The sequence below is a fragment of the Ranitomeya variabilis genome, chromosome 4, assembly GCF_051348905.1.
Source record: "Ranitomeya variabilis isolate aRanVar5 chromosome 4, aRanVar5.hap1, whole genome shotgun sequence".
Lineage (NCBI taxonomy): Eukaryota > Metazoa > Chordata > Amphibia > Anura > Dendrobatidae > Ranitomeya > Ranitomeya variabilis.
The window spans coordinates 666,854,100-666,879,061 of NC_135235.1; the positions used below are offsets into that span (position 1 = coordinate 666,854,100).

A 24,962-nucleotide genomic window follows, 5' to 3' on the forward strand; every position below is an offset into this window, starting at 1 on the left:
TTAGTAACATATCCATACACCTAAAGAACACACCTAGACAAAACACACACCAGCTAGCAGGAAAGTCTCCAAGGTTGGTTCTGTGCCGATCTGACACTGTAGGTTACTGTGCACAATCCTGCTGTCAGGTTCCCTTTCAGCTAAATTTTGAGTGCACCCCCTCCATCAATGAAAAGCCCCACATCTGAAGGCTCTCAGGACGCTTCACTGTAGCTAAGACACAGGACTCATGGCAGCACTCACCTTTTCAATTCTGGACAAGAATTCCAGACATCCTAAACAGTCTGAAGAGGTCTTCATCAGAGAAAATAACTTTACCCCAGTCCTTTGCAGTCCAATGCATGTTTGTAATATCCACTGAAGATACACCTCTATTCCAACCTCCATTGCTATCTTGCTCTGCATCATGATAGCTTAAAGGCTGAGTCACACATAACGATATCGTTAACGATATCATTGCAACGTCACGCTTTTTGGTGACGTAGCAACGATCCCGCTAACGATCTCGTTATGTGTGACAGCGACCAACGATCAGGCCCCTGCTGAGAGATCGTTGGTCGATGGGAATGATCAGGACCTTTTTTTTGGTTGCCGATCACCCGCTGTCATCGCAGGATCGGCGTGTGTGATGCCGATCCAGCGATGTGTTCACTTGTAACCAGGGTAAATATCGGGTTACTAAGTGCAGGGCCGCGCTTAGTAACCCGATATTTACCCTGGTTACCATTGTAAAAGTAAAAAAAAAAACAGTACATACTCACATTCTGATGTCTGTCACGTACCCCAGCGTCCACAGGGTTAAAACTGCTTTCAGCAAGAGCGCTGCTTACTGCACGCGCTGCTTCCGAGAGCTTCCCTGCACTGAATGTGTCAGCGCCGGCCGTAAAGCAGAGTACAGTGGTGACGTCACCGCTGTTAACTGCCGGCACTGACACATTCAGTGCAGGGAAGCTCTCGGCAGCAGCGCAGCATTAGCAGCGCTCTTGCCGAAAGCAGTTTTAACCCTGTGGACGCCGGCGGGGGACGTGACAGACATCAGAATATGAGTATGTAGTGTTTTGGGTTTTTTTTACTTTTACAATGGTAACCAGGGTAAATATCGGGTTACTAAGCGCGGCCCTGCACTTAGTAACCCGATGTTTACCCTGGTTACCCGGGTGCTGCAGGGGGACTTCGGCATCGTTGAAGACAGTTTCAACGATGCCGAAGTCGTTCCCCTGATCGTTGGTCGCTGGAGAGAGCTGTCTGTGTGACAGCTCCCCAGCGACCACACAAAGACTTACCAACGATCACGGCCAGGTCGTATCGCTGGTCGTGATCGTTGGTAAGTCGTTTAGTGTACAGGTACCTTAAGAGCTGTGGTGTGAGGTCAATGAAACACCTGTACTGGAGTATCTGGCTTAGTTAGGTGTCATTAAAAAGATCTTCTGATGGTTTGTGTAGACACCGCTCGGTGTGTTATGTCCAGTCATGGAATAGATGGTGCAGCCATTTCTCCAAACTGTATCAGAAGGTGCTTTTCAACACAGCAGCGAAAGGCTGATTGTGAATAGCCAGTATGCCCTAAGCGTGCTATCATGATCTGCAGCATCTCCAGATTTGTCTTCCATTATGCACATCCAGGCGCTGCCAGCAGTGGACCTTGATGATTTGTCCAATTGCATTGAATGGCAGAATACACCTCACACTAAGGCTGCGTGTCCACGATCAGGATGGCCGGCGGTATCGCCGGAGCGGCGAAGCCGCTCGGCGCTAAGCCCCGCCCCCTTTCTGGGACGCGATGATGCCGGATGTGTACTGTACACATCCGGGATCATCGCACCCCTCGCCATAGGGCCCTGTGATATTACCTGCGGCGACGCAGCGTCGCCGCAGGTAGCACGGACATGCTGCGATCTGAAAAGACGCGCAGCATGTCCGGAGTCGCAGGCCCGCCGCGTGCGGGTTTCCACGCATAGTGGACACAGGATTTCAAAAAATCCCCTCCACTATGCTGGAACATCTGGACGCTGCGTGTTTGACGCTGCAGCGTCAAACAAGCAGCGTTTACTTACCGTGGACACACACCCTAAGGGTACGTGTCCACGGTACGGATGGGCGGCGGTATCGCCGCAGCGGCGAAGCCGCTCGGCGCTAAGCCCCGCCCCCTTAATGGGACGTGATCATGCCGGATGTGTTAACTCTTCACATCCAGGATGATCGCTCTCTCCCATAGGGCCCTGTGATATGCCTTGCGGGGACGCTGCGTCCCCGCAAGGTGTACGGGCATGCTGCGATCTGAAAAGACGCGCAGCATGTCCGTAGTCGCAGGGCCGCCGCGTGCGGGTTTCCACGCATAGTGGAGACAGGATTTCATCAAATCCCCTCCACTATGCTGGAACATTTGGACGCTGCTTGTTTGACGCTGCAGCGCTGCGCAGCGTCAAACAAGCAGCGTTTCCTGAACGTGGAAACATACCCTTATAGTCTCCATGATAGTAACCGGGGCGTCCAAGTGCGTGTATTTCTGAACTTGCCACTCATTAAAAATACTGAATAAATAAGGATGTTTGATGTTTTTTTTAATTTTGATGCATTTTTTCAGCACACAATTAACATGTACAATATATTGTTCCAGTGATTTCCAAAATTTCACAACTTTTATTCTATGGAGGTAGGGCTATGTTCTTGTTGAATACTGCAAAATCATTTTACAATCCTGAGTGGCCTATTTCTGGAGCACACTTCAATATATGGGATTTGGGAAGGGATTTATACTCTCTCTCTCTGTGATTATGTAATTGATAGATTATTTTGGAAAGTTTTATGTGCTGACAACCTGGCATAAGTCAGATATATTACCAACTGATCCATAAGTACATACATGGACAGTAAGGGCCACATACAGTGGGTACGGAAAGTATTCATACCCCTTTAAATTTTTCACTTTTTTTTCATTGAAGCCATTTGGTACATTAAAAAAAGTTATTGTAAGTGTACACTCTGCACCCCATCTTGTCTGAAAAAAACCCACACGATTCAGGTTGATTCAAGCACAATCACTTCTCTGGAGTGTTTCCTCTCCAGACACTAAACCCTGCTGCCTTTGAAGGCCAGCTACTTAAGCCCTAGACTACATCCTGGGGTGGATATAAGGTGGACATCCTCCCACCCACTCTATGGATGTCCACATAAAACTCAGCCCATTATACAAGATAGCTGTAATCCCTCACTGTACTTAGTGTGCTGGAGGAAAATCTCTGGATTTTATATCACTGACGCCATTAAGTGTAGTGAAACAAATAACCCCTCCAGCACTTTACCAGTGACTTTGTCACAGAGTACGGTAGTTTTTTTTTTGGAGGTGGGGTGGGCGAGTGTGGGAATCTTCTGTCCATACTGTGTATATAAAAATATAACAATACAAATATTCAATGCACGTAGAATATTGCTTTTTATTTACTTTTTTAAACATATATTAGTAGCTACTTATATTTTTAATTCCAATGTAAGTTCTAAATTCTTTTTCTTTTCACATTATCTTATTTTTCTTTACTTTGACTATCTTGCATTTTTTTCAATAACACAGTTTCTCTCCATGTGAGTTTTTCCCAATAATCTACAAAATATGATTCTCCGATAAAACATTTCTAACCTTCTATATATATAATGGCTTCTTCCTGTGTGAGATTTGTGATGTTGGAAAAAAATGACATTTGTGGATTAAACATTTCAAAAATTTTGAACAACCTTCTTAAAGCCGTTTTTATCGGCATTTAGGTCATAGAAAGTTGAATAAAATGATACCTTGATATAATATCGAAAAGGAGGAGGACCGGGAGCATAGAGTACAAATATATGTAAGAGAATCTTTATTTATACAAAACATTAAAATCAGGACATCAGTAATCATAACAGGTATTCCACAACGTTACATGAAAAGGGGGAAGGTACAAACCCTCAACCTCGCCACCCCGAAGCTATAGGGAGTAATTATATAGACAATTGGATATATCCCCTTGAGGAAGCGGCGTGTGTACGCTGCGAAACGCGCGTCGGGGTGCATCCAGTGGCGGGATCCTTTCTCCTCTCCTCCCCTCTGCATGGGTAAGCGCACTTTGCACTTTATGGCTGCTGTGTCATCGGCTACTAATTTTAATCAGTTGCCGCACTTGCCTTAGACCCTTTGTTGAAGTTTTGACACGGCAACAATTTTGCTTTCTTTTTTCCTTCCATGCGATTACCTCTAGCTATATGGCGTTTATCGTCTACCAATTGTCTATATAATTACTCCCTATAGCTTCGGGGTGGCGAGGTTGAGGGTTTGTACCTTCCCCCTTTTCATGTAATGTTGTGGAATACCTGTTATGATTACTGATGTCCTGATTTTAATGTTTTGTATAAATAAAGATTCTCTTACATATATTTGTACTCTATGCTCCCGGTCCTCCTCCTTTTCGGCATTTAGTGTTTGGAGCGATGATTTAAATAATCTGGGTTATCACTATATATATATACCAGTATTTTTTCCCAGATTTTCTTGCTATGTATTCGGATTTTTGGTTATTCTTGATATAATATATGCAATCCAATGTCTTATTCCAGGGTAATGTACATTTTTCTTAATATGTAAATGAGTTAAGGTCTATGGGCTGGACACAGATCTCCCTGATAATCTGCCTAAATAGCTTATTTTAAAAGGGGGCAGTAACAGTGAGAACCAAGTAATGACTGACCGTCATAATCACACACAGCTCTGCAGTGAGATCAGAGCTAACAGTACAGCAGAAGTGAACTTTGTCTCATTACAAACACTTGCAGCAGGAATGGCAGTACATCAAGAAATTAGAGTTCTTTCAGAAGGCGACACAGAATCTGATTGTTTTGTTTGTAATGAGACAAGGTTCAACTCTGCTGCACTGTGTAATCACATAAGCACAACTCTGCTGCAGCAATGCCAACACTATGAGAGGACAAATGCCTCTGAAAATGTTTGTATTAAGACAAAGCTTATGCTGTAGTGTTTCAGCTCTCCTGTACTATGCTAAGTCTGATCTCACTGCAGAGTTGTGTGTAATCATGAATGCAAAGTGTCAGTTACATGTCTCATAGTGGCAACTCTCCTTTTTTTAAATAAGTTCTGGAGCCAGATTCTAAGGAAGATCTGTGTCTGGACCATAGCTCTTAACAGCTCATTTTTGTACAAGTAAAATCTGGGTTGATCTGCAACAAGACATTGGATAGCAGATATCAAGGTATCATTTTATTCAATTTTCTATAATCTGCATACCCATATAGAAAATGTAGGAGGTTTGATCCTACTGGAAGATTCCTTTTAACACAACTTGATTTATCTACATAAAATGTCCCACATTCTGTACAAAAGAAAAATCTCTACCCTGTGTGAATTCTCTGGTGTCTCATGAGATTTGATTTATCTGCAAAACATTTCTCACATTCTAAACATGAAAAAGGCTTCTCCCCTGTGTGAGCTCTCTGATGTATAATAAGATGTGATTTCTGGTTAAAATGTTTTCCACATTCCGAACATGAATGTGGCTTCACCCCTTTGTGAATTCTCTGATGTGTAACAAGATACGATTTATCGGCAAAACATTTCCCACATTCTGAACATAAATATAACTTCTCCCCTGTGTGAGTTCTCTGATGTCTATCAAAATGTGATTTAATGGCAAAATACTTCCCACATTCTAAACATGAAAAAGGCTTCTCCTCTAGATGAAATTTCTGGTGATTAACAAAATTTGATTTCCTTGCAAAATATTTCCCACATTCTGAACATGAATATGGCTTTTCTCCTGTGTGAATTATTTGGTGTTTAAGAAGACTTGCTTTCTCTGCAAAACATTTTCCACATTCTAAACATAAATATGGCTTTTCCCCTGTGTGAGTTCTCTGATGTGTAACTAGATGTGCTTTATCTACGAAACATTTTCCACATTCTGAGCATGAATTAGTCTTCTTCCGTTTCTTTCCTCTGTGAATACTCTGGTGTTTATACAGATAAGATTTCTTTCCAAAATACTTTCCACATTCTGAACATGAATATGGCTTCTCGCTTGTGTGAGTTTTTTGATGTTCAACAATACTTGATTTCTGTGAAAAACATTTCCCACATTCTGAACATGAATATGGCTTCTCAGTTGTGTGAATTCCCCGGTGTCTAGCAAGACCTGATGGTCCTGTAAAACATTTCCCACATTCTAAACATGAATATGGCTTCACTCCTGCATGAGATCTTTGATGCGTAAAAAGATTTGCTTTATCTGCAAAACATTTCCCGCATTCTGAACATGAATATGGCTTCTCCCCTGTGTGACTTCTCTGATGTCTAAGGAGATGTGATTTCTGATTAAAATGTCTCTCACATTCTGAACATGAATATAGCTTCTCTTCTGTGTGAGTTCTTTGATGTCTTAGAAGATATGATTTATATGCAAAACATTTCCCACATTGTGAACATGAATATGGCTTCTCCTCTTTGTGAATGCACTCATGCCTAAAAAGATCTGATTTCTGGTTAAAATATTTACCACACTTAGAACAAGAAAATATGTTATCTTCTGTTTGAATATTTTGTCGTGTAACAAAATATTTTTGAGGGGAGTAACTTTTTTTATATATTGAACATGCAAGTTGTTTTTTTTCTGTTGGAGCATGCTGATTATTAATGTCCTTTTTGTTACTTTTATTGTCCATAATCGTGTGTGATGAATTAGAAGATAGGACCTGTTTCAAAGGATCAGATGAAAGTTTTTTGCTGTGAAGGGCTGATGGTATATCTGGAGTAATGACATTCACTTCAATGGTATTCTGTATGATATCAAGATCATCTGATTTAGATACTGAAGATGTCAGTTGTTCCTCTGATCTCCTGTCACCGTCATCTGCCAAGAATAAAACCAAATTATTATTTTTAAATAAATTATTATAGGCTATTTTAAAATATTTCTATATAAAATGTCCATAGAAATAGCAAGTTATTTGGCAAAATTCAATGATCTATTAAAAGAAAAACAGTTCACAATTTAATAGAAGCCCTCAGATCACGAACCAGTAGAGCATGGTGCCAAATAGTGGAATAATAAACCAACAACAATGTTATGTAGGCTAAGATGATTCCAATAAAAATTTCTCATCCAGAAAAAAAGGCCCCACTCAGGTCCATCATCTGTCAATGGAAAAGTCTTAGTTACTTACTGCTAATGGGATTTTTCGGAACCCATGACTGCACCACAAGAGAGGGGATCTGCCCACCAAGGACCCGAAACCTACAGACTAAAAAGGGTGGCACCTCTCCAGCATCAGTTGGATTACAGAGCATGAGAGGACCTCCAATGGCTATTGCAGCAACAACATAACCAACACCACATAACACCTATAAGTGTGGAATCTTAAGAATTTTTGTAAAAAAGCAGTGCTCACTGTTGTGAATTCCGCTTGGGCTCCCTCCGGTGGTTGTAAGTGGCACTTTTGTGAGTTCTGCTCTTGGGCTCCCTCCGGTGGTTTTAAGTGGTACTGCTGCTCCTTGGATTTAGTAGTCAGCAGCTGCTTCCACTGATTGTCTTTCTGGCTCGGCTATTTAGCCTGGTTCTATCCTTCAGCCTGGGCCAGTTGTCAATGGTTCCTGGTTGGATTCACATCTCTGCTTGGATTTCCCTGATATTCTGACCAGTTCAGCAAAGATAAGTCCTTGCTTTGTTCTTTTGCAGTCCACTTGTTGTGGACTTAATCTTTCTGCACTTTCTATGTTCTTTCTAGTCCAGCTTGTCAGTATGGATTTATTCAGTTAAGCTGGAAGCTCTGGGAAGCAGATTTACCCTCCACACCTTTAGTCAGGTGTGGAGATTTTTGTAAACTCTGTGGTGGATTTTTCTAGTTTTTAATACTGACCGCACAGTATTCTGTCCTGTTCTATCTATCTAGCTAGACTGGCCTCCTTTGCTACATCCTGGTTTCATTCTGCGTATGTCATTTCCCTCTCCACTCACAGTCAATATTTGTGGGGGGCTGTCCTATCCTTTGAGGATTTTCTCTGAGGCAAGATAGCTTTCCTGTTTCTATCTTTAGGGGTAGTTATTCCTCCGGCTGTGATGAGGTGTCTAGGGAGTGACAGGAACATCCCACGGCTACTTCTAGTGTTGTGTTAAGCTCAGGAACTGCGGTCAGTACAGGTACCACCTCCTCCAGAGCACGTCCCATGTTGCTCCTTAACCACCAGGTCATAACAGTTCACCCACACGAGACGAGAAGGAATAAAAGGGTGCTGTCATGAGTTCTGAAGAATCCCGTAACCGTTAAATAACTAAGACTTTATTCGATCACTTATGACAGCACCATGAAAGGATTACAGAGATCAAAAAATAATCTAGGGAGGGACCACAGCCTGTAGCACTCTTCTAAAAAAGGCGAGATCGGCAGAAGCACCAATATCTATTTTATACTGTCTATAGAATGTAGACATAGAGGTCAAGGTAGCATTCTTACAAATCTTTTCTGTAGAGACATCTGCTTTTTCTGCCCAGGAGGTTGCCACAGCCGGAGAGGAATCAGCCTTTAAGCCTTCCGGCACTTTTGCCGCTTGATGAGTAGGTTACTGAAATGGCTTCCCTAATCCATCTAGCAGTAGTAGGTATTGAGGCTCTACACCCCATTCTAGAGCCCTGGAAGGATACAAAAAAGACCTATCCTTTCTACACTCCTTAGTAGCTGAAAGTTACCTGCCTACACATCCCCTAACATCTAAAGTATGCAATCTCTCCTCCCCCTGGTTCTTCGGACTGAGACAAAAGGAGGTAAGAACGACTTCCTGTAGTCTATGGAACCGACTCGTCACCTTAGGAAGGTAGGCCGGATCTGGTTTAAAGATCACCCTATCATCTACAATCTGGGTAAATGGTGGGGCTTAAGAAAAGGTCCTGAATATCACTAACTCTCCAGGCTGAAGTTAATGCTACTAGCAGGGCTGATGTGAAAAAAAGAACCGGAAGGGTTGCTGACTCTAGGGGTTCAAACGGTGAATCAGTTAAGGCAGTCATGACCAAATTTAAATCCAATGGTGACAAATTTACATTTGAAATGCATCTAGATCTTAAAGATGCATTAATGAATCGTGATACCCAATAGTTACCTGCCAAGTCACAACTATACAGGGCTCCGAGAGCTGACACCTGTACCTTTAGCATGCTGGTGGACAACCCTAATTCAAGGCCCCTCTGTTAAAACGTCCAGATCTTTCCTATTGGTGCCACCTCCTCCACTCTAGAATTTTAGAAGGATAAAAACTTTTTCCAAGTTCTTGTGTATATCCGAGTCGTGTCTGATTTCCTACTCTGAAACAAAGTACATATGACATTGGCAGAAAAACCTTTCTTTTCTAACAGTATCCTTTCCAGTTCCACTCCCTCAAGTGGAGGCCGGTTACTTGCGGATGGAACATCGGCCTTTGGACAAGGAGGTTCGGGATTTCCGGTAAAACCCACGGATCTGACATGGACATCCTTCTCAGATATGAGAACCAAGGTCTCTTAGGCCAGAAGGGGCAAATCAAGACAATACTCACCTTGTCTTCCCTGATTTTTCTTACAACCAGGAGAATCAGTGAAACTGGAGAGAAGGCGTACACACCAGGCTGAAATCCCAGAGAATCAGGAGAGCATCTACAGCTAAGGGATCTTCCCTGGGGCTCAGGGAACAGAACTCCCTCACCTTCAGGTTTAGTTTTATGGCAAACAGATCTATCACCAGGAGGCCCCACATCCAAACTATCTTTGCAAAAAATGTCTTGATCCTGCACCCAGTCCCCTTGTCTCAGAGGATTGAGGCGTAGAAAATCCACCTTGGTATTTTCGTTCCCCCTCATATGTAGTGCCGTCAGGGAAAGGAGATGCTTCTCTTTCTGAAATAGTCAATCTGTCACTTCCATCAATGTTTTTGACCGAATGCCCCCTGGCGGTTTATGTAGGCCACAGATACTCGATTGTCGGAGAGAATCTTGACACTCTGGCCATGTCGCGATAAAAGGAACCTGCTTACAGCCCGTTCTATAGCTAGTAACTCTTTAACATTGGAAGAGAAGCTTTTCTCACTCTCAGTCCAGATTCCATAGACCACCTCCCTAGCAGATGGGCTTCACATCCTGTGGGACTTACATCCGTGGTGACTATCTGAGTGATATTATCAATCCAGGGAACCCCCCTGGATATGTGCCCTCTAAAAAGGAAAAACTTGTTACGTACCACATTCCACTGCAGCACACTGGAATAGAATTGAACCCATAAAGCCAATGGGAAGCATGATGTCAAAGTACCCAGCAGAGACATTGCATCCCTAAGACACATGGAGGGGACTTCTAGTTTTTTTCACCAGGCACTGGATTTTCTCTATTTTAGATAGTGGGAGATGATACCCGTGAAACAGAGTCCAGCATAATCCCGAGAAACTGCTGAGTTTTTCAGGGCACTAATCTGGATTTCTCTATATTCAACAACCAGCCCAGACATCTTAGGGTGATCATTATTTCCTCTAGGTGTCTATTACATTGGTGGGCCAAATTTCCTATCACCTAGAAATCGTCCAGATAAGGGATGATTAAGATACCTCATTCTCAGACATGAGCCATGACTTCCGCCACTACCTTTGTAAATACCCTAGGTCAGGGGTCTCATACTGCATTCCTTGAGGGATGCAAACCGTGCATGTTTTTAAGATTTCCTTAGCATTGAACTAGGTGCTAGAATCATTATCTGTGCAGGTGATTAAATTATCACCTGTTCAATAGAAGAAAATCCTGAAAACATGACCCGTTTGCGGCCCTTGAGGAATGCAGCTTGAGACCTCTACCCCAGGGGCTACGGAATTGAAAGTGCCTAATCAACCCATCCATGACCATTGCCCCCCCTAAGATATCCCCGATGTTCTAAATGTACCCAGGGGCTGCTGAATTGAAAGTGCCTAATCAACCCATCCATGACCATTGCCCCCCTAAGATATCCCTGATGTTCTAAATGTATGTGCACATTCTTTTAAAACAAGTACCACAAAATACCAACCGGAAAAAACAGGTTTATTGTCAACTTTATAGTACAAACATTTAAAATGGAGTCTATCAGGAATTTATTTAGGGCTTCTAATTAGCAATAGTCCTGAAAGATCCATCGGGTTTGGAAATCAGAAAAAAGAGGAGTAAAAACCCTTCCCACTTTGGGACATCTACAAGGACGGCCTTCTGGATTAAATTCAGGACTTCTTTCTGTAGGGCCGACTGCTAACTCAGGGAGGAATGTGAAGGGGACAGAACAAACATTTTTTTGAGGAACCAATTGAAACTCTATCCTTAGACCTTACCTAATCAAGCTGAAGATCCATTGACTGTCTGTAATGCTTTCCTAGGCAGGAAAGAAATAGCAAAGCCTTTCCCCTACCTGGGCTGGGAGTCATTGACTCGATTTTCGGAGCCCCTGAGAGGAGGACCCGAATAACAGCCTTCTACCTCTTCCTCTGCGATCTTGCCATTTATCCTGATCCTTAGAAGGCTTCCTTCGGTCAAATTTTTTATTCCGTAAAGATCGCCCATAGGTAGGTGTGAGGATACAGCATTGTATCTTAATTAACCAGACATTTACTTTCAGCAAGCCAGGAAGAATACTCTGTTGTCTATATGTTGACTTTTGAATTTGTGTTTATCTTTCTGGTTGGGCGAGAAAACAGACTGTTGCTTCTGTAAGCCTGTAATACAGTGCCTTGCGAAAGTATTCGGCTCCCTGGAACTTTTCAACCTTTTCCCACATATCATGCTTCAAACATAAAGATACCAAATGTAACAAAAATGTATTTATTGGTTATTTTAAATTTTTGTGGAAAATCAAAAACTGAAATGTGGGGCGTGCAACATTATTCGGCCCCTTTAACTTAATACTTTGTTGCGCCACCTTTTGCTGTGATTACAGCTGCAAGTCACTTGGGGTATGTCTCTATCAGTTTTGTACATCGAGAGACTGAAATTATTGCCCATTCTTTCTTGGCAAACAGCTCGAGCTCAGTGAGGTTTGATGGAGATCGTTTGTGAACAGCAGTTTTCAGCTCTTTCCACAGATTCTCGATTGGATTGAGGTCTGGACTTTGACTTGGCCATTCTAACACCTGGCTACGTTTATTTGTGAACCATTCCATTGTAGATTTTGCTTTATGTTTGGGATCATTGTCTTGTTGGAAGACAAATCTCCGTCCCAGTCTCAGGTCTTTTGCAGACTCCAACAGGTTTTCTTCAAGAATGGTCCTGTATTTGGCTCCATCCATCTTCCCATCAATTTTAACCATCTTCCCTGTCCCTGCTGAAGAAAAGCAGGCCCAAACCATGATGCTGTCACCACCATGTTTGACAGTGGGGACGGTGTGTTCAGGGTGATGAGCTGTGTTGCCTTTACGCCAAACATATCGTTTGGCATTGTTGCAAAAAGTTTGATTTTGGTTTCATCTGACTAGAGAACTTTCTTCCACATGTTTGGTGTGTCTCCCAGGTGGCTTGTTGTAAACTTTAAACAACACTTTTATGCATATCTTTAAGAAATGGCTTTCTTCTTGCCACACTTCCATAAAGGCCAGATTTATGCAGTGTACGACTGATTGTTGTCCTATGGACAGACTGTCCCACCTCAGCTGTAGATCTCTGCAGTTCATCCAGAGTGATCATGGGCCTCTTGGCTGCATCTCTGATCAGTCTTCTCCTTGTTTGAGATGAAAGTTTAGAGGGACGGCCGGTAGTCTTGGTAGATTTACAGTGGTATGATACTCCTTCCATTTCAATATGATCGCTTGCACAGTGCTCCTTGGGAGGTTTAAAGTTTTGGAAATCATTTTGTATCCAAATCCGGCTTTAAACTTCTCCACAACAGTATCACGGACCTGCCTGTTGTGTTCCTTGGTCTTCATGATGCTCTCTGTGCTTCAAACAGAACCCTGAGACTATCACAGAGCAGGTGCATTTATACGGAGACTTGATTACACACAGGTGGATTATATTTATCATCATTAGGTATTTAGGACAACATTGGATCATTCACAGATCCACAATGAACGTCTGGAGTGAGTTTGCTGCACTGAAAGTAAAGGGGCCACATAATATTGCACGTCCCACTTTTTAGTTTTTGATTTTCCACAAAAATTTAAAATAACCAATAAATTTCGTTAAACTTCACAATTGTGTTCCACTTGTGTTAATTCTTCACCAAAAATGTACATATGTTTGAAGCATGATATGTGGGAAAAGGTTGAAAAGCTCCAGGAAGCCGAATACTTTCGCAAGGCACTGTATATATTATCTATCTATAAACACACATACACAATTTTGAACATGTACATACAATATACAGTATTTGCTTATATTTTCTTCCCAACATATACAGTATGTTTTCCACATCTTTGCGGGCTCTCCTCCAAATTTCACTGTTTCCTCAGAGAACAATTTCAACGTAGTGGTGTAAAGGCAGAATGTTGATAATTTGAAAGTGATATGTCAGGACTACACCACTTACAAAGCAGCCACAGCCAGTGACTGAGAAGAATTTTCCCTGCATTTATTGGTTACTTCTCACCTGGGCAGTTATCTGTAGGAATCTCCTCTTTACAACATTCATCACTCCTCATATATGTCCCTGTTGTATTAATATGGATCAGATGTGCACCCTGAAACAAATATTGGAAAAGTCACAGACAGATGGAGAAGTCACATCTATGATCAGCTCTAATCCTGTCATTTCCACTGTTCTCATTACACAAGTACAAAACATATAATACTGGTGGATAAAACAAGACTGAGCACAAGACCTTCACAGCCGTCTACACATCATAGGGGAGATCTCATGACACCTTCTGTCCATCTACCTGATGATCCTGAGGAATATCGGGATCTTCTTGTTTACAGTCCTGTGGAAGAAGAGGACGGGGACATCTCTCTGGTGTTGTCCTCTTACTGGATAGAACTGGAAGAAACACATACAGGGACTGAATTCATTTTTTACATACAGATAATTATAGGCCGTGTGTATTTAGTCCTGTTATTACCTGGTGATGTGAGGAGCTGGGGAACCTCCATCATGACGTCCTCGTACAGATCTTTGTGTCCTTCTAAATACTCCCACTCCTCCATGGAGAAATAGACGGCGACATCCTGACACCTTATAGGAACCTGACACATACAATTATACCATGAACCCCCAATCCCTTCATAGCATTACTGTATAATGTCCCAGCATTCCCAGCAGTGTCACCTCTCCAGTCAGCAGCTCAATCATCTTGTAGGTGAGTTCTAGGATCTTCTGGTCATTGATGTCCTCATGTATCAGGGGGTGAGGTGGAGGACCCGTGATTGGGCTCAGGGGTCTTCCCCATCCCTCAGACTCCAGGTCCTGACAGCGATCACTAGAGGTCTTCTTCACTACTGTGTAATTCTGGTTATGGAGAGACACATTAATAAATCTCACTACAGACATTTCCAGAGTCCTCACCTCTCCAGTTCTGTCCATCTGTTATTCCCATAGATAAGAATGATGTAATGTGACGTCATCAGAATCTCTCACCTCTCCAGTAAGCCGGAAGAGGATCTCTAGGGTGAGGTGTAATATCCTTTCCGCCATCTTGTCTCTGTCCCTATCCATCCTTAATGAGTCAATAGTAAAATTCTCTTAAGTAGAAAATCTCCACTGAGTGGATCCAATATTGTACGAACCTGAATGGGAAGAAGACCTCCTTAGAACACCTTGGGTGTTGAACACCTTAGATACGGAGTTCATATGGGCTGTTGCTTATCTACATGGATAAGCATTAGACTTTGTAATTGCGGGGTCTCGATTGTTGCTGTTTTTTCCTCAAGACATGTGACATTTATTTTTTAAAAATTCTATAAATATTTGATTTCTCAGTAATTGTACATTTAAAATGCAAAGGTAATTATGTAATTTCTGCCTTTTCCATCCCTCCTTAGAAATCGATCTTTACATGTTATGTACCGCAAAGTGGCGACAAAACAACTCATCAAGGAAAACAATAGCTGCAATATAGAGACATGGGAGAAGAAAAAACACATGTAGAGATGCAAAACTCCAAAGATATGTTTAGTACTGAAGGGGTTACTGCCCCCCACCCAGTAATGGGGAATCTCCAGCACCTACCTCCACCTGCAGAGCCGCACACCACATATATGGCTGTTCTGTGCGCACAGGACCTGTGATGAGGTCACAGGAGGGGAGGAGTCAGGGGTCACATGATCAGGGGCCTCAGTGTATGCAGGACTGTGCTGTGCTGGTTGTCATGGTGCTGGATGAGGGGAAGTTTATGTGTGGGGTCAGGAGGGGTTTACAGTGTGGATGTAGCAGAGCCGTGTGTGTACGAGGTGTTCGGAGCAGAGCCGTGTGTATACGAGGTGTACAGAGCAGAGCCGTGTGTGTACGAGGTGTACGGAGCGGAGCCGTGTGTGTACGAGGTGTACGGAGCGGAGCCGTCTGCATGCGAACTGTACGGAGCACAGCCGTGTGTATACGAGGTGTACAGAGCGGGGCCGTTTCATGTGTATGAGATGTATGAAGTGAAGCCATGGGTGTATGAGGTGTACAGAGCGGAGCCGTGTGTGTTCGAGGTGTATAGAGCTGAGTCGCGTGTGTACAGAGCGGAGCCGTGTGTGTACGAGGTGTACGGAGCAGAGCCGTGTGTACTATGTGTACAGAGCTGAGCCGTGAGTGTACGAGGTGTACGGAGCTGAGCCGTGAGTGTACATGGTGTATGGAGCCGAGCTGTGTGTGTGCGAGGTATATAGAGCTGAGCTGTGTATGTGCAGGGCGTACGGAGCGGAGCCGTGTTTGTGTGTGTATGTGTAACGGTGGTGGAAGCTCATGGATTGCTCCCTGAGACCCAATGTCACAAGGGAACTAGGTGAGCGAGAGCTAATAACCCGGGCCCCTGCAATTTCCCTCAGACTAGGGAAATCCTGACTGACCCTCTACCTGGAGTTTACACTGATGGTGTGCATGTCCAGGCCTCGAACCTCACCCTGTCTCCTGTTTCAACCGTAGGCTGAAACCTCACCCACCACCCAGTGAAGAGGTAACACACCAATACCCACAGTTAGCACAGACAAGGATAAAGGAAAATATACACCACGCCGCAATCACTCAGGAATACACTATAAATGTGCAGGGCAAAATAAATACAAATATAGGAAGGAGTAAATAAGAGTAAGGAAAATACACCACCAGCAACGATACTCCAACTACTTAGCTCACCACTCCAGACCGAGATAACCAAGCACTAGACAGAAGCTATAATCGGCGACGCCCAATGATCAGGAGAACTATTTAAAGGCAATGGGCATGGCCCAGCTTCCAATCCGAGGATCAGGTAACATAACCCCGGAACAGCTAAAATCAAGCCGACGCCAATGAGCAAATAATGGTCAAAAGCGGAATTACCGCTGTCTGTCGCACGACCTGGTCTGAACAGCGTCCGACATGACAGTACCCCGCCTTCTACGAGGGACCCCAGGGCCCTCACAGCTTATAGGACCCGGCTTATCTGGATGGCGACAATGAAAAAACCTGACCAGCCGATCCGCATGAATATCCGAGGCTGGTACCCAGGACCTCTCAGACCCATAACCACGCCAGTGTACCAAGTACTGTAAAGTGTGACGCACTACACGAGAGTCAACCACCTTGGAGACTTCAAACTCCAAATTACCATCCACCAAGACTGGAGGTGGCATAGGCGCCGCGTCCACAGAACCCACCACCTTCTTTAGAAGAGACCTGTGGAACACGTTGTGTATCTTATACACCGTAGGGAGCTCCAATCGGTACGCTACTGGGTTAATGACGGCGGTGACCCTAAATGGACCAATAAACCGTGGACCCAATTTAAGGGACGGTATTTTGAGTCTTATGTTTTTTGTGGATAACCACACCCAGTCATCCACACTCAGGTCCGGACCTGGCACACGCCTACTGTCAGCCACACGTTTGTACCTAGCACCCACACTCAACAGGCGCTGTTTAACTCTCCTCCAGACTGATGACAATTGTGCTCCTAACTGATCCTCCTCCGGAACGCCGGAAGAGCCCCTCTGACTCAAGGTACAAAATTGAGGATGTAGCCCGTAAACACAAAAAACGGAGACTCCCCAGACGACTCCTGGCGGTGATTATTGATGGCAAACTCAGCCAAAGGAAGGAAGGTAGACCACTCCTCCTGGTTATCAGAGACAAAGCAGCGTAAGTACTGTTCCAAATTTTGGTTCATACGCTCAGTCTGACCATTTGAGGATGGAACGCCGAAGAATGAGACAACTTGATCCCCAGCCGTGAGCAAATTGCTTTCCAAAATTTTGCCACAAACTGAGACGCCCTATCAGACACGATGTCAGACGGAACCCCATGAAGTCTGACCACCTCCTGCACAAATACCTGAGCCAGAGTCTTAGTGTTAGGAAACGAAGGCAAAGACACAAAGTGCGACATTTTAGAAAACCGATCAACAATCACCAAGATGACCGTGTTCCCAGCTGATGAGGGCAAATCAGTGATGAAATCCATGGATATTTCCGTCCATGGCTTACTAGGTACTTCAAGAGTGATAACAAAATCAGGCAGCATATTAGATACAGACGGGGGGGGGGGGGAGAGAGAGAGACTAAGCACTAAATAGTGCAAACCAACCCCCCACCGAGAAGAGAAAACAACTCCATAGCAATTAATAATAAAGGAGAAAACTAGGAGCATGCAGATATATTTAGTTAAAACAAGGCTTTATTAGTAAGTATATAATTGAAACGCTTAATAGCACAGTACAAAAAACATACAAAGCACACATGAGTACATAAATAAAGCAAGGATGTGTTTTAAAAAAAAGAAAGTGGATAAACCCCCGGTGTACACATGCCAGTGAGCCTAATTGTGCATAGCTATGCTACACACAGGCAGCTGCTGCAGACACCCATATTAGTATGATGGTGAGGCAAATGCCAAGTGGCATAAAAGTGAGACACTAGAGTGGCAGCGCTTACCCGTCAGAGACACTAGGCAGGATACACCGGTTAGGGTCCACAGAACGCGACCCCCATGTTTTTTTTTAAAACACATCCTTGCTTTATTTATGTACTCATGTGTGCTTTGTATGTTTTTTGTACTGTGCTATTAAGCGTTTCAATTATATACTTACTAATAAAGCCTTGTTTTAACTAAATATATCTGCATGCTCCTAGTTTTCTCCTTTATTATTAGGTACTTCAAGAGGAAGTAGTGTGCCAACAGGACGGGAGCGGGGCGTCTTAGCCCTAGCGCACGTGGTACAAGCTGACACGTATGAGACCACGTCCTGTCGGATCTTGGGCCACCAAAACCGACGTGACACCAACTCCAAGGTACCTCTAACCCCTGGGTGGCCAGCCAGTACAGCATCATGATGCTCCGCCAAAACCTTTAAGCGGAGATGAAGCGGTACAAAAGATTTGTTGATGGGAAGCTCAGATGGTACCTCCTCCTGAGCCTCGGCAATCTCAGCCTCAACCTCGGTAGTGAGAGCCGAAACCACAACACCCTTTTGGAGGATGGGTACTGGATCTTCCCGAGGTTCACCCCCCGGAAAACACCTGGACAGAGCATCCGCCATAGTGTTTTTAGACCCCAGTCTGTAAGTGACAACAAAAATGAACCGCGTGAAAAACAATGCCCAGCGAGCCTGCGTGGGGGACAGACGCTTGGCTGACTCCAAATACAGCAGATTCTTATGATCGGTAATAACAGTAACCTGATGTACCGACCCCTCCAAGAAGTGTCGCCATTCCTCAAAGGCCAACTTGATTGCCAATAACTCCCTGTTGCCGATATCGTAGTTACGTTCGGCGGACGACAGTTTCTTGGAGAAATAGGTGCACGGACGCAAACCACTCAAAGATGAGCCTTGAGATAGTACCGCCCCCACACCAACCTCAGACGCATCGACTTCCACAACAAAGGGTTTTGATACGTCTGGCTGCACAAGAATGGGGGCTGAAACAAAACTGTTCTTAAGAAATTCAAATGTGCGCACAGCAGCCTCAGGCCAAATGGAGAAATTGGTACCCTTTTTAGTCATGTCAGTTAGCGGTTTAGCAATGATGGAAAAATCCTTGATAAATTTCCTATAGTAGTTAGAAAACTCAAGGAACCGCTGAAGTGCTTTCAGGTTATCAGGACGTTCCCAATGCAGCACAGCTTGCACCTTAGCGGCGTCCATTTTAAAACCAGAAGCAGACACAATATAACCCAAGAAAGGAAACTCTTGAACAGAAAATACACATTTCTCAAGTTTAGCATACAGCTTATTCGTTCTGAGAAGCTGTAACACCTGCCTGACATGATCTAAATGAGCATCACGGTCGCAAGAATATATGAGGATGTCATCTAGGTACACGATAACGAATTTCCCCAAAACATGCGAGAACACATCATTGATGAAATGTTGGAACACTGCAGGTGCGTTAGTCAACCCAAAAGGCATCACCAAATTTTCAAAATGACCCTCAGGGGTATTAAAAGCCGTCTTCCACTCATCACCTTGACGGACTCTTATGAGGTTGTACGCCCCCCTGAGGTCAAGCTTGGTAAACCACTTAGCACCCGCCACCTGGTTGAACAAATCTGGTATCAGTGGCATCGGGTATGGATCACGAACCGTTATCTGGTTCAACTCCCTGAAATCCAAACACGGGCGTAATCCGCCATCTTTCTTCTTCACGAAGAAGAACCCTGCTGCCACCGGCGAGGATGAAGGCCTGATGTGCCCTTTGCTCAAGCTTTCAGCAATATAATCTTTTAACACTTGTCTCTCCGGACCGGAGATGTTAAACATCCTTGCTTTAGGCAACTTGGCCCCTGGTTTAAACCTGATAGAACAGTCATAGGGACGATGTGGCGGCAACTCTGAACAACCCTTTTCAGAGAACACATCCACAAAATCCAGAAGTGACTCTGGAACGCTTGAAGTCACCGCAGCCCCACATGTGGCCAGGCAATTCTCCTGGCAGAACTCGCTCCACTGAATTATGTCCTGAGTTTTCCAGTCAATTACCGGGTTGTGCATGGACAACCAAGGAAAACCCAAAACCACCTGAGCAGGAAGATTCCTGAGCACCTTACATGTAACTCGCTCGGAATGTAGAACCCCAATGTGGAGTTTCACCTCAGCCACAAATTCAGTAATCTCCCCCTGAGAGAGAGGAGCAGCATTGATGGTGACCACGCGGATAGGATGAGACAGTTTTTCAATCCTAAAACCTGCTGTGCGCGCAAACTCCTCATCAATGAGATTTGTGGCTGAACCACTATCCACAAAAACAGTAATTGGCAGCTCACTGCCAGCGATAAAACCTTAGCAGGGAGCATGCATTGAGAAACCACCATGGAGGATATACATAAGCTCAGATTGGTCTCCTCCACACCCTCTGAGCTTAGAAGTTTTCCGCCGTTGCGTTTTTCTTATGTGTTGAAGGATAAGACGTGCACTCTCGCTAGTGCAGGTGCAGACTGAACATGGAGGGATACTCCAAACTATAATCCTGTACAACAACAGTCGCACTCAATAAAGGAATTTTTAGAATTTCTCGTTAATCAAAAAAACGTGATTTCTTTATTGTGAACAAACACCAAAATCAGGGTATCACCGCAGTGTTTCAAGGTAGGTAACGTTTCGACCCGCAGGGTCTTTCTCAAACCTTACTGAAACAAAACAAAACAAAAAGGTACATGGTATCACAAAATCTGGACATAACTTATATTACAAGACATGCAATACAAAACAATATTTACAAATACAAAGTCCCTATGTTGTAGATTTTTATGTTACGTCGTCATGGCAACAGACGGGGCGGCAGGGTTACAGGATACAATAAGTGGGATACATTGATTGGAGGTATCGAGGTTGTCGTAGGACGTAGTCTTGGCGGTGCAGTGCCCTAAGGACATCAGCGTGGCAAACTAGCCACAGACATGGGGTTCGCCATGGAAGCAATAGCATGGAGAGATATGGAGTCCCATAAAATTAGCCAGTACTTCAAATAAATAAGAGCAATATCAGTTAAACAAAATCAGATAGGCAAAAAGCCCTGATGCGAAATATATATATATATATATATATATAAACACATGTGAGAATCTGAACAACCCAGGTGGTGGATGCTAGTAGGGGTAAGAGACTTGCGTTTTTCTTAGACAGCAGAGGACAGATGTTAATAAAATGACCAGTTTTACCACAGTAAAAACAGGCTCCCTGCTTCCTGAGCTCAGGGGCTCGACGCTTCACAGGGGACACCCCTGTGATTTGCATAGGCTCTGTGGGCTCACCTGCAGCAACCTCACGTGAGCCTAAACCCTCTCCCATAGGCGGTGTCTCATGCTCCCCCTGATGCAAACGGCGATCAATGCGGACAACCAGACTCATAGCGGAATCTAGAGAAGCAGGAGTCTCGTACATCAGAAGAGCTTTTTTAACCCTTCCAGAAAACCCTGAATAAACTGACTCCGCAATGCTGGATCATTCCATTATGTATCGATCGCCCAGCGACGAAATTCAGAACAGTAATCCTCTGCAACTCGCTCCCCCTGGCGAATAGTGCGTATCTTAGATTCTGCTAGAGCCATTCTGTCCGGTTCATCCTTTCCAAGAGAGGACAAAAAACTCTCCAGAGTCAAATAGCAGCAGAATCAGATGGCAAAGAAAACGCCCATGCTTGGGGATCCTCGCTTAACAATGACAACACCAGGCCCACACACTGAGCCTCATTACCCGAGGAGATCGGCGCATACGGAAATATAGTTTGCAAGCTTCACGAAAAGAAACAAATTTACTACGTTCCCCAGCACATTTTTCAGGCAAAGGGAATTTAGGCTCAGCAACTCTTCCTGTCGCTCCAGCTTGCACATTAGATACTGCTAGTCCCTGTTGCTGAACTGCCCCCCTCAACTCAGTGACCTGTAGGGACAGCGCCTCCAACTGGCGGGTTATGGAAGTCATGGGATCCATGACAAAAGAAAAAAAAAAAACCCTTTTTTTTTTTTTATTCTTTTTTGTTGTTGGGCCGATTATAATGTCACGGGGGAACTAGGTGAGCGAGAGCTAATAACCCGGGCCCCTGCAATTTCCCTCAGACTAGGGAAATCCTGACTGACCCTCTACCTGGAGTTTACACTGATGGTGTGCATGTCCAGGCCTCGAACCTCACCCTGTCTCCTGTTTCAACCCTAGGCTGAAACCTCCGCCCACCACCCAGTGAAGAGGTAACACACCAATACCCACAGTTAGCACAGACAAGGATAAAGGAAAATATACACCACGCCGCAGTCACTCAGGAATACGAGGTGTACGGAGCGGAGCCGTGTGTGTACGAGGTGTACGGAGCGGAGCCGTCTGCATGCGAACTGTACGGAGCACAGCCGTGTGTATACGAGGTGTACAGAGTGGGGCCGTTTCATGTGTATGAGATGTATGAAGTGAAGCCATAGGTGTATGAGGTGTACAGAGCGGAGCCGTGTCTGTTCGAGGTGTATAGATCTGAGTCGCGTGTGTACAGAGCGGAGCCGTGTGTGTACGAGGTGTACGGAGCAGAGCCGTGTGTACTAGGTGTACAGAGCTGAGCCGTGAGTGTACGAGGTGTACGGAGCTGAGCCGTGAGTGTACATGGTGTATGGAGCCGAGCTGTGTGTGTACGAGGTATATAGAGCTGAGCTGTGTATGTGCAGGGCGTACGGAGCGGAGCCGTGTTTGTGTGTGTATGTGTAACGGTGGTGGAAGCTCATGGATTGCTCCCTGAGACCCAATGTCACAAGGGAACTAGGTGAGCGAGAGCTAATAACCCGGGCCCCTGCAATTTCCCTCAGACTAGGGAAATCCTGACTGACCCTCTACCTGGAGTTTACACTGATGGTGTGCATGTCCAGGCCTCGAACCTCACCCTGTCTCCTGTTTCAACCCTAGGCTGAAACCTCCGCCCACCACCCAGTGAAGAGGTAACACACCAATACCCACAGTTAGCACAGACAAGGATAAAGGAAAATATACACCACGCCGCAGTCACTCAGGAATACACTATAAATGTGCAGGGCAAAATAAATACAAATATAGGAAGGAGTAAATAAGATTAAGGAAAATACACCACCAGCAACGAATCTCCAACAACCAGCTCTCCACTCCAGACCGAGATAACAACGCACAAGACAGAAGCTATAATCGGCGACGCCCAATGATCAGGAGAACTATTTAAAGGCAATGGGCATGGCCCAGCTTCCAATCCGAGGATCAGGTAAATTAACCCCGGAACAGCTAGATAAAATCTAGCCGACGACAATGAGCAAATAGTGGTCAAAAGCAGAATTACCGCTGTCTGTCGAACGACCTGGTCTGAACAGCGTCCGACATGACACCCAAAGATTAAATGTATTTTTATGTACTTGTATGTAAAACAGACATAATACCCCCTGGGGCTGCAGCTAACTGCAACAATGTTAACTGAAGTGTCCAGCCCAGTTGGGGAGAGGGAACTGAGGGATAGTGACAGAGGCAGGAAGTGACAGTCAGTTAATGCGAAGGCTTCAATGAGTATGCTACAGGACTTGGTCTGCTAGGGAAAACGTGAGCCTAATACTCAGGGCAGTGGATCAACGTGAGCCTAATACTCAGGGCAGTGGATTGCCGCAAATACCCTTCTGTGATTCTAATGGCCAAGGGCAACCTCGAGATGGATGTCGGGGGCTAGGGGCACTCTCAGCTTGTGAAGCTACAGGAAAAGATGGACTCAGACCACATGGTGCGGAAGGTATTACAATGCAGATATACTGCTAGACTTGAGGAAGATCCCCAAGGGCTAAGAAAGCCAGAGAGGGGGATATGCCACCTATATCAAGAACCAGGGCTGAAGTTGTATCCGGGAATGAGAAAGATGTCAACCTGTTGTGCCTTATCCTTTGATCCTGCTTGTAAATACTGTACAGACTGACATTCACAAAGTAAAAGTTTGTTTTTTTATTAACCATGTAACTCCTGGATTATTTTCTGCACTGGTTCCAGAAGAAGGATTCCTGGAGTCAGAAGAGGCCTGCAGGGCAGAAGTGGAAAGCACCACATACACAGCAGCCCACCAGGACTGAGATACACCTTGTCTGTAGGATGCCAGAGATACCCCGCACAAAGGACGCGGGAAGATGTGGCTTATGGCACAGATGGAAGAGCTCCGGAAAACATGTGTACCAAGATGGCAGCAAGAAGCATGGATTCCAAGATGGTGACGGCAGTGGTGGAGAAGAAAAACTGCCTATCGCGGGCGTGGACGGCGCCCGAGAGCACAAAAAGATGTTCAGCCCCCACGAGTAACTTCCTGTAGAAGGATGGGCCCAGTGAAGAGACGTCGGCCCGGAATGAGAGGCATGTTCCGGAGAAAGGTGTGGTGCAGCGTGAGGCATGGCCCGCTGTGTGAGGACATGTGCTGGAAGGGGGCACAGCTGAGGGCGGAGCCAAGAGTGAAATGTGATGCAGCGGTCGCATCAGGAGTTCTGCCCAGGAAGAGGCAGAGACAGGCACGCAGGAAGCATGCCATTGGAAGGCATTTGGAGCCATTTTCTCTGCATCAAGTCGGTGAGACGTCCCACAGAGAGCTCTCAGTGAAAATTACTCATTGTCACCACATCCTAGCAAGCTGTATCGCAGTCTGGAGGATGTGAGCAATGATAATATGGAGATCGCCACCATGTAATAATTATAGAGGATAATTCAGGAGACTCTTTGCGTGGAACAAGACAACAGGACACAGTTTTATAAGTGGTAAAGTTTATATTATCACACGGTGATTCAAGCAGGTGCAGAGAGAAACTCAAGTCCACAACACTTGGTGCAAATAATAAACGCAGCTTAGCAGTCTATAGGAAACTTCAGAGGTAGATGCAAACAAA

General features: G+C 44.7%; 1 protein-coding gene across 1 annotated transcript in view; it reads right to left on the reverse strand.

Annotated features, from left to right (window-relative positions):
* Positions 1 to 4,398: 4,398 nt before the first annotated feature.
* The window catches only part of LOC143768190 (uncharacterized), a 39,985-nt gene continuing 19,421 nt past the window's right edge, over positions 4,399 to 24,962 (reverse strand). Inside the window, exons 6-10 of the mRNA XM_077256880.1 lie at positions 14,268 to 14,438; positions 14,062 to 14,185; positions 13,882 to 13,979; positions 13,593 to 13,683; positions 4,399 to 6,887 (exon numbers count right to left, since the gene is read on the reverse strand). Coding sequence (XP_077112995.1) covers positions 5,374 to 6,887; positions 13,593 to 13,683; positions 13,882 to 13,979; positions 14,062 to 14,185; positions 14,268 to 14,438 — 1,998 coding nt within the window. The 3' untranslated portion in view covers positions 4,399 to 5,373. The remainder of the gene's footprint in view (positions 6,888 to 13,592; positions 13,684 to 13,881; positions 13,980 to 14,061; positions 14,186 to 14,267; positions 14,439 to 24,962) is intronic.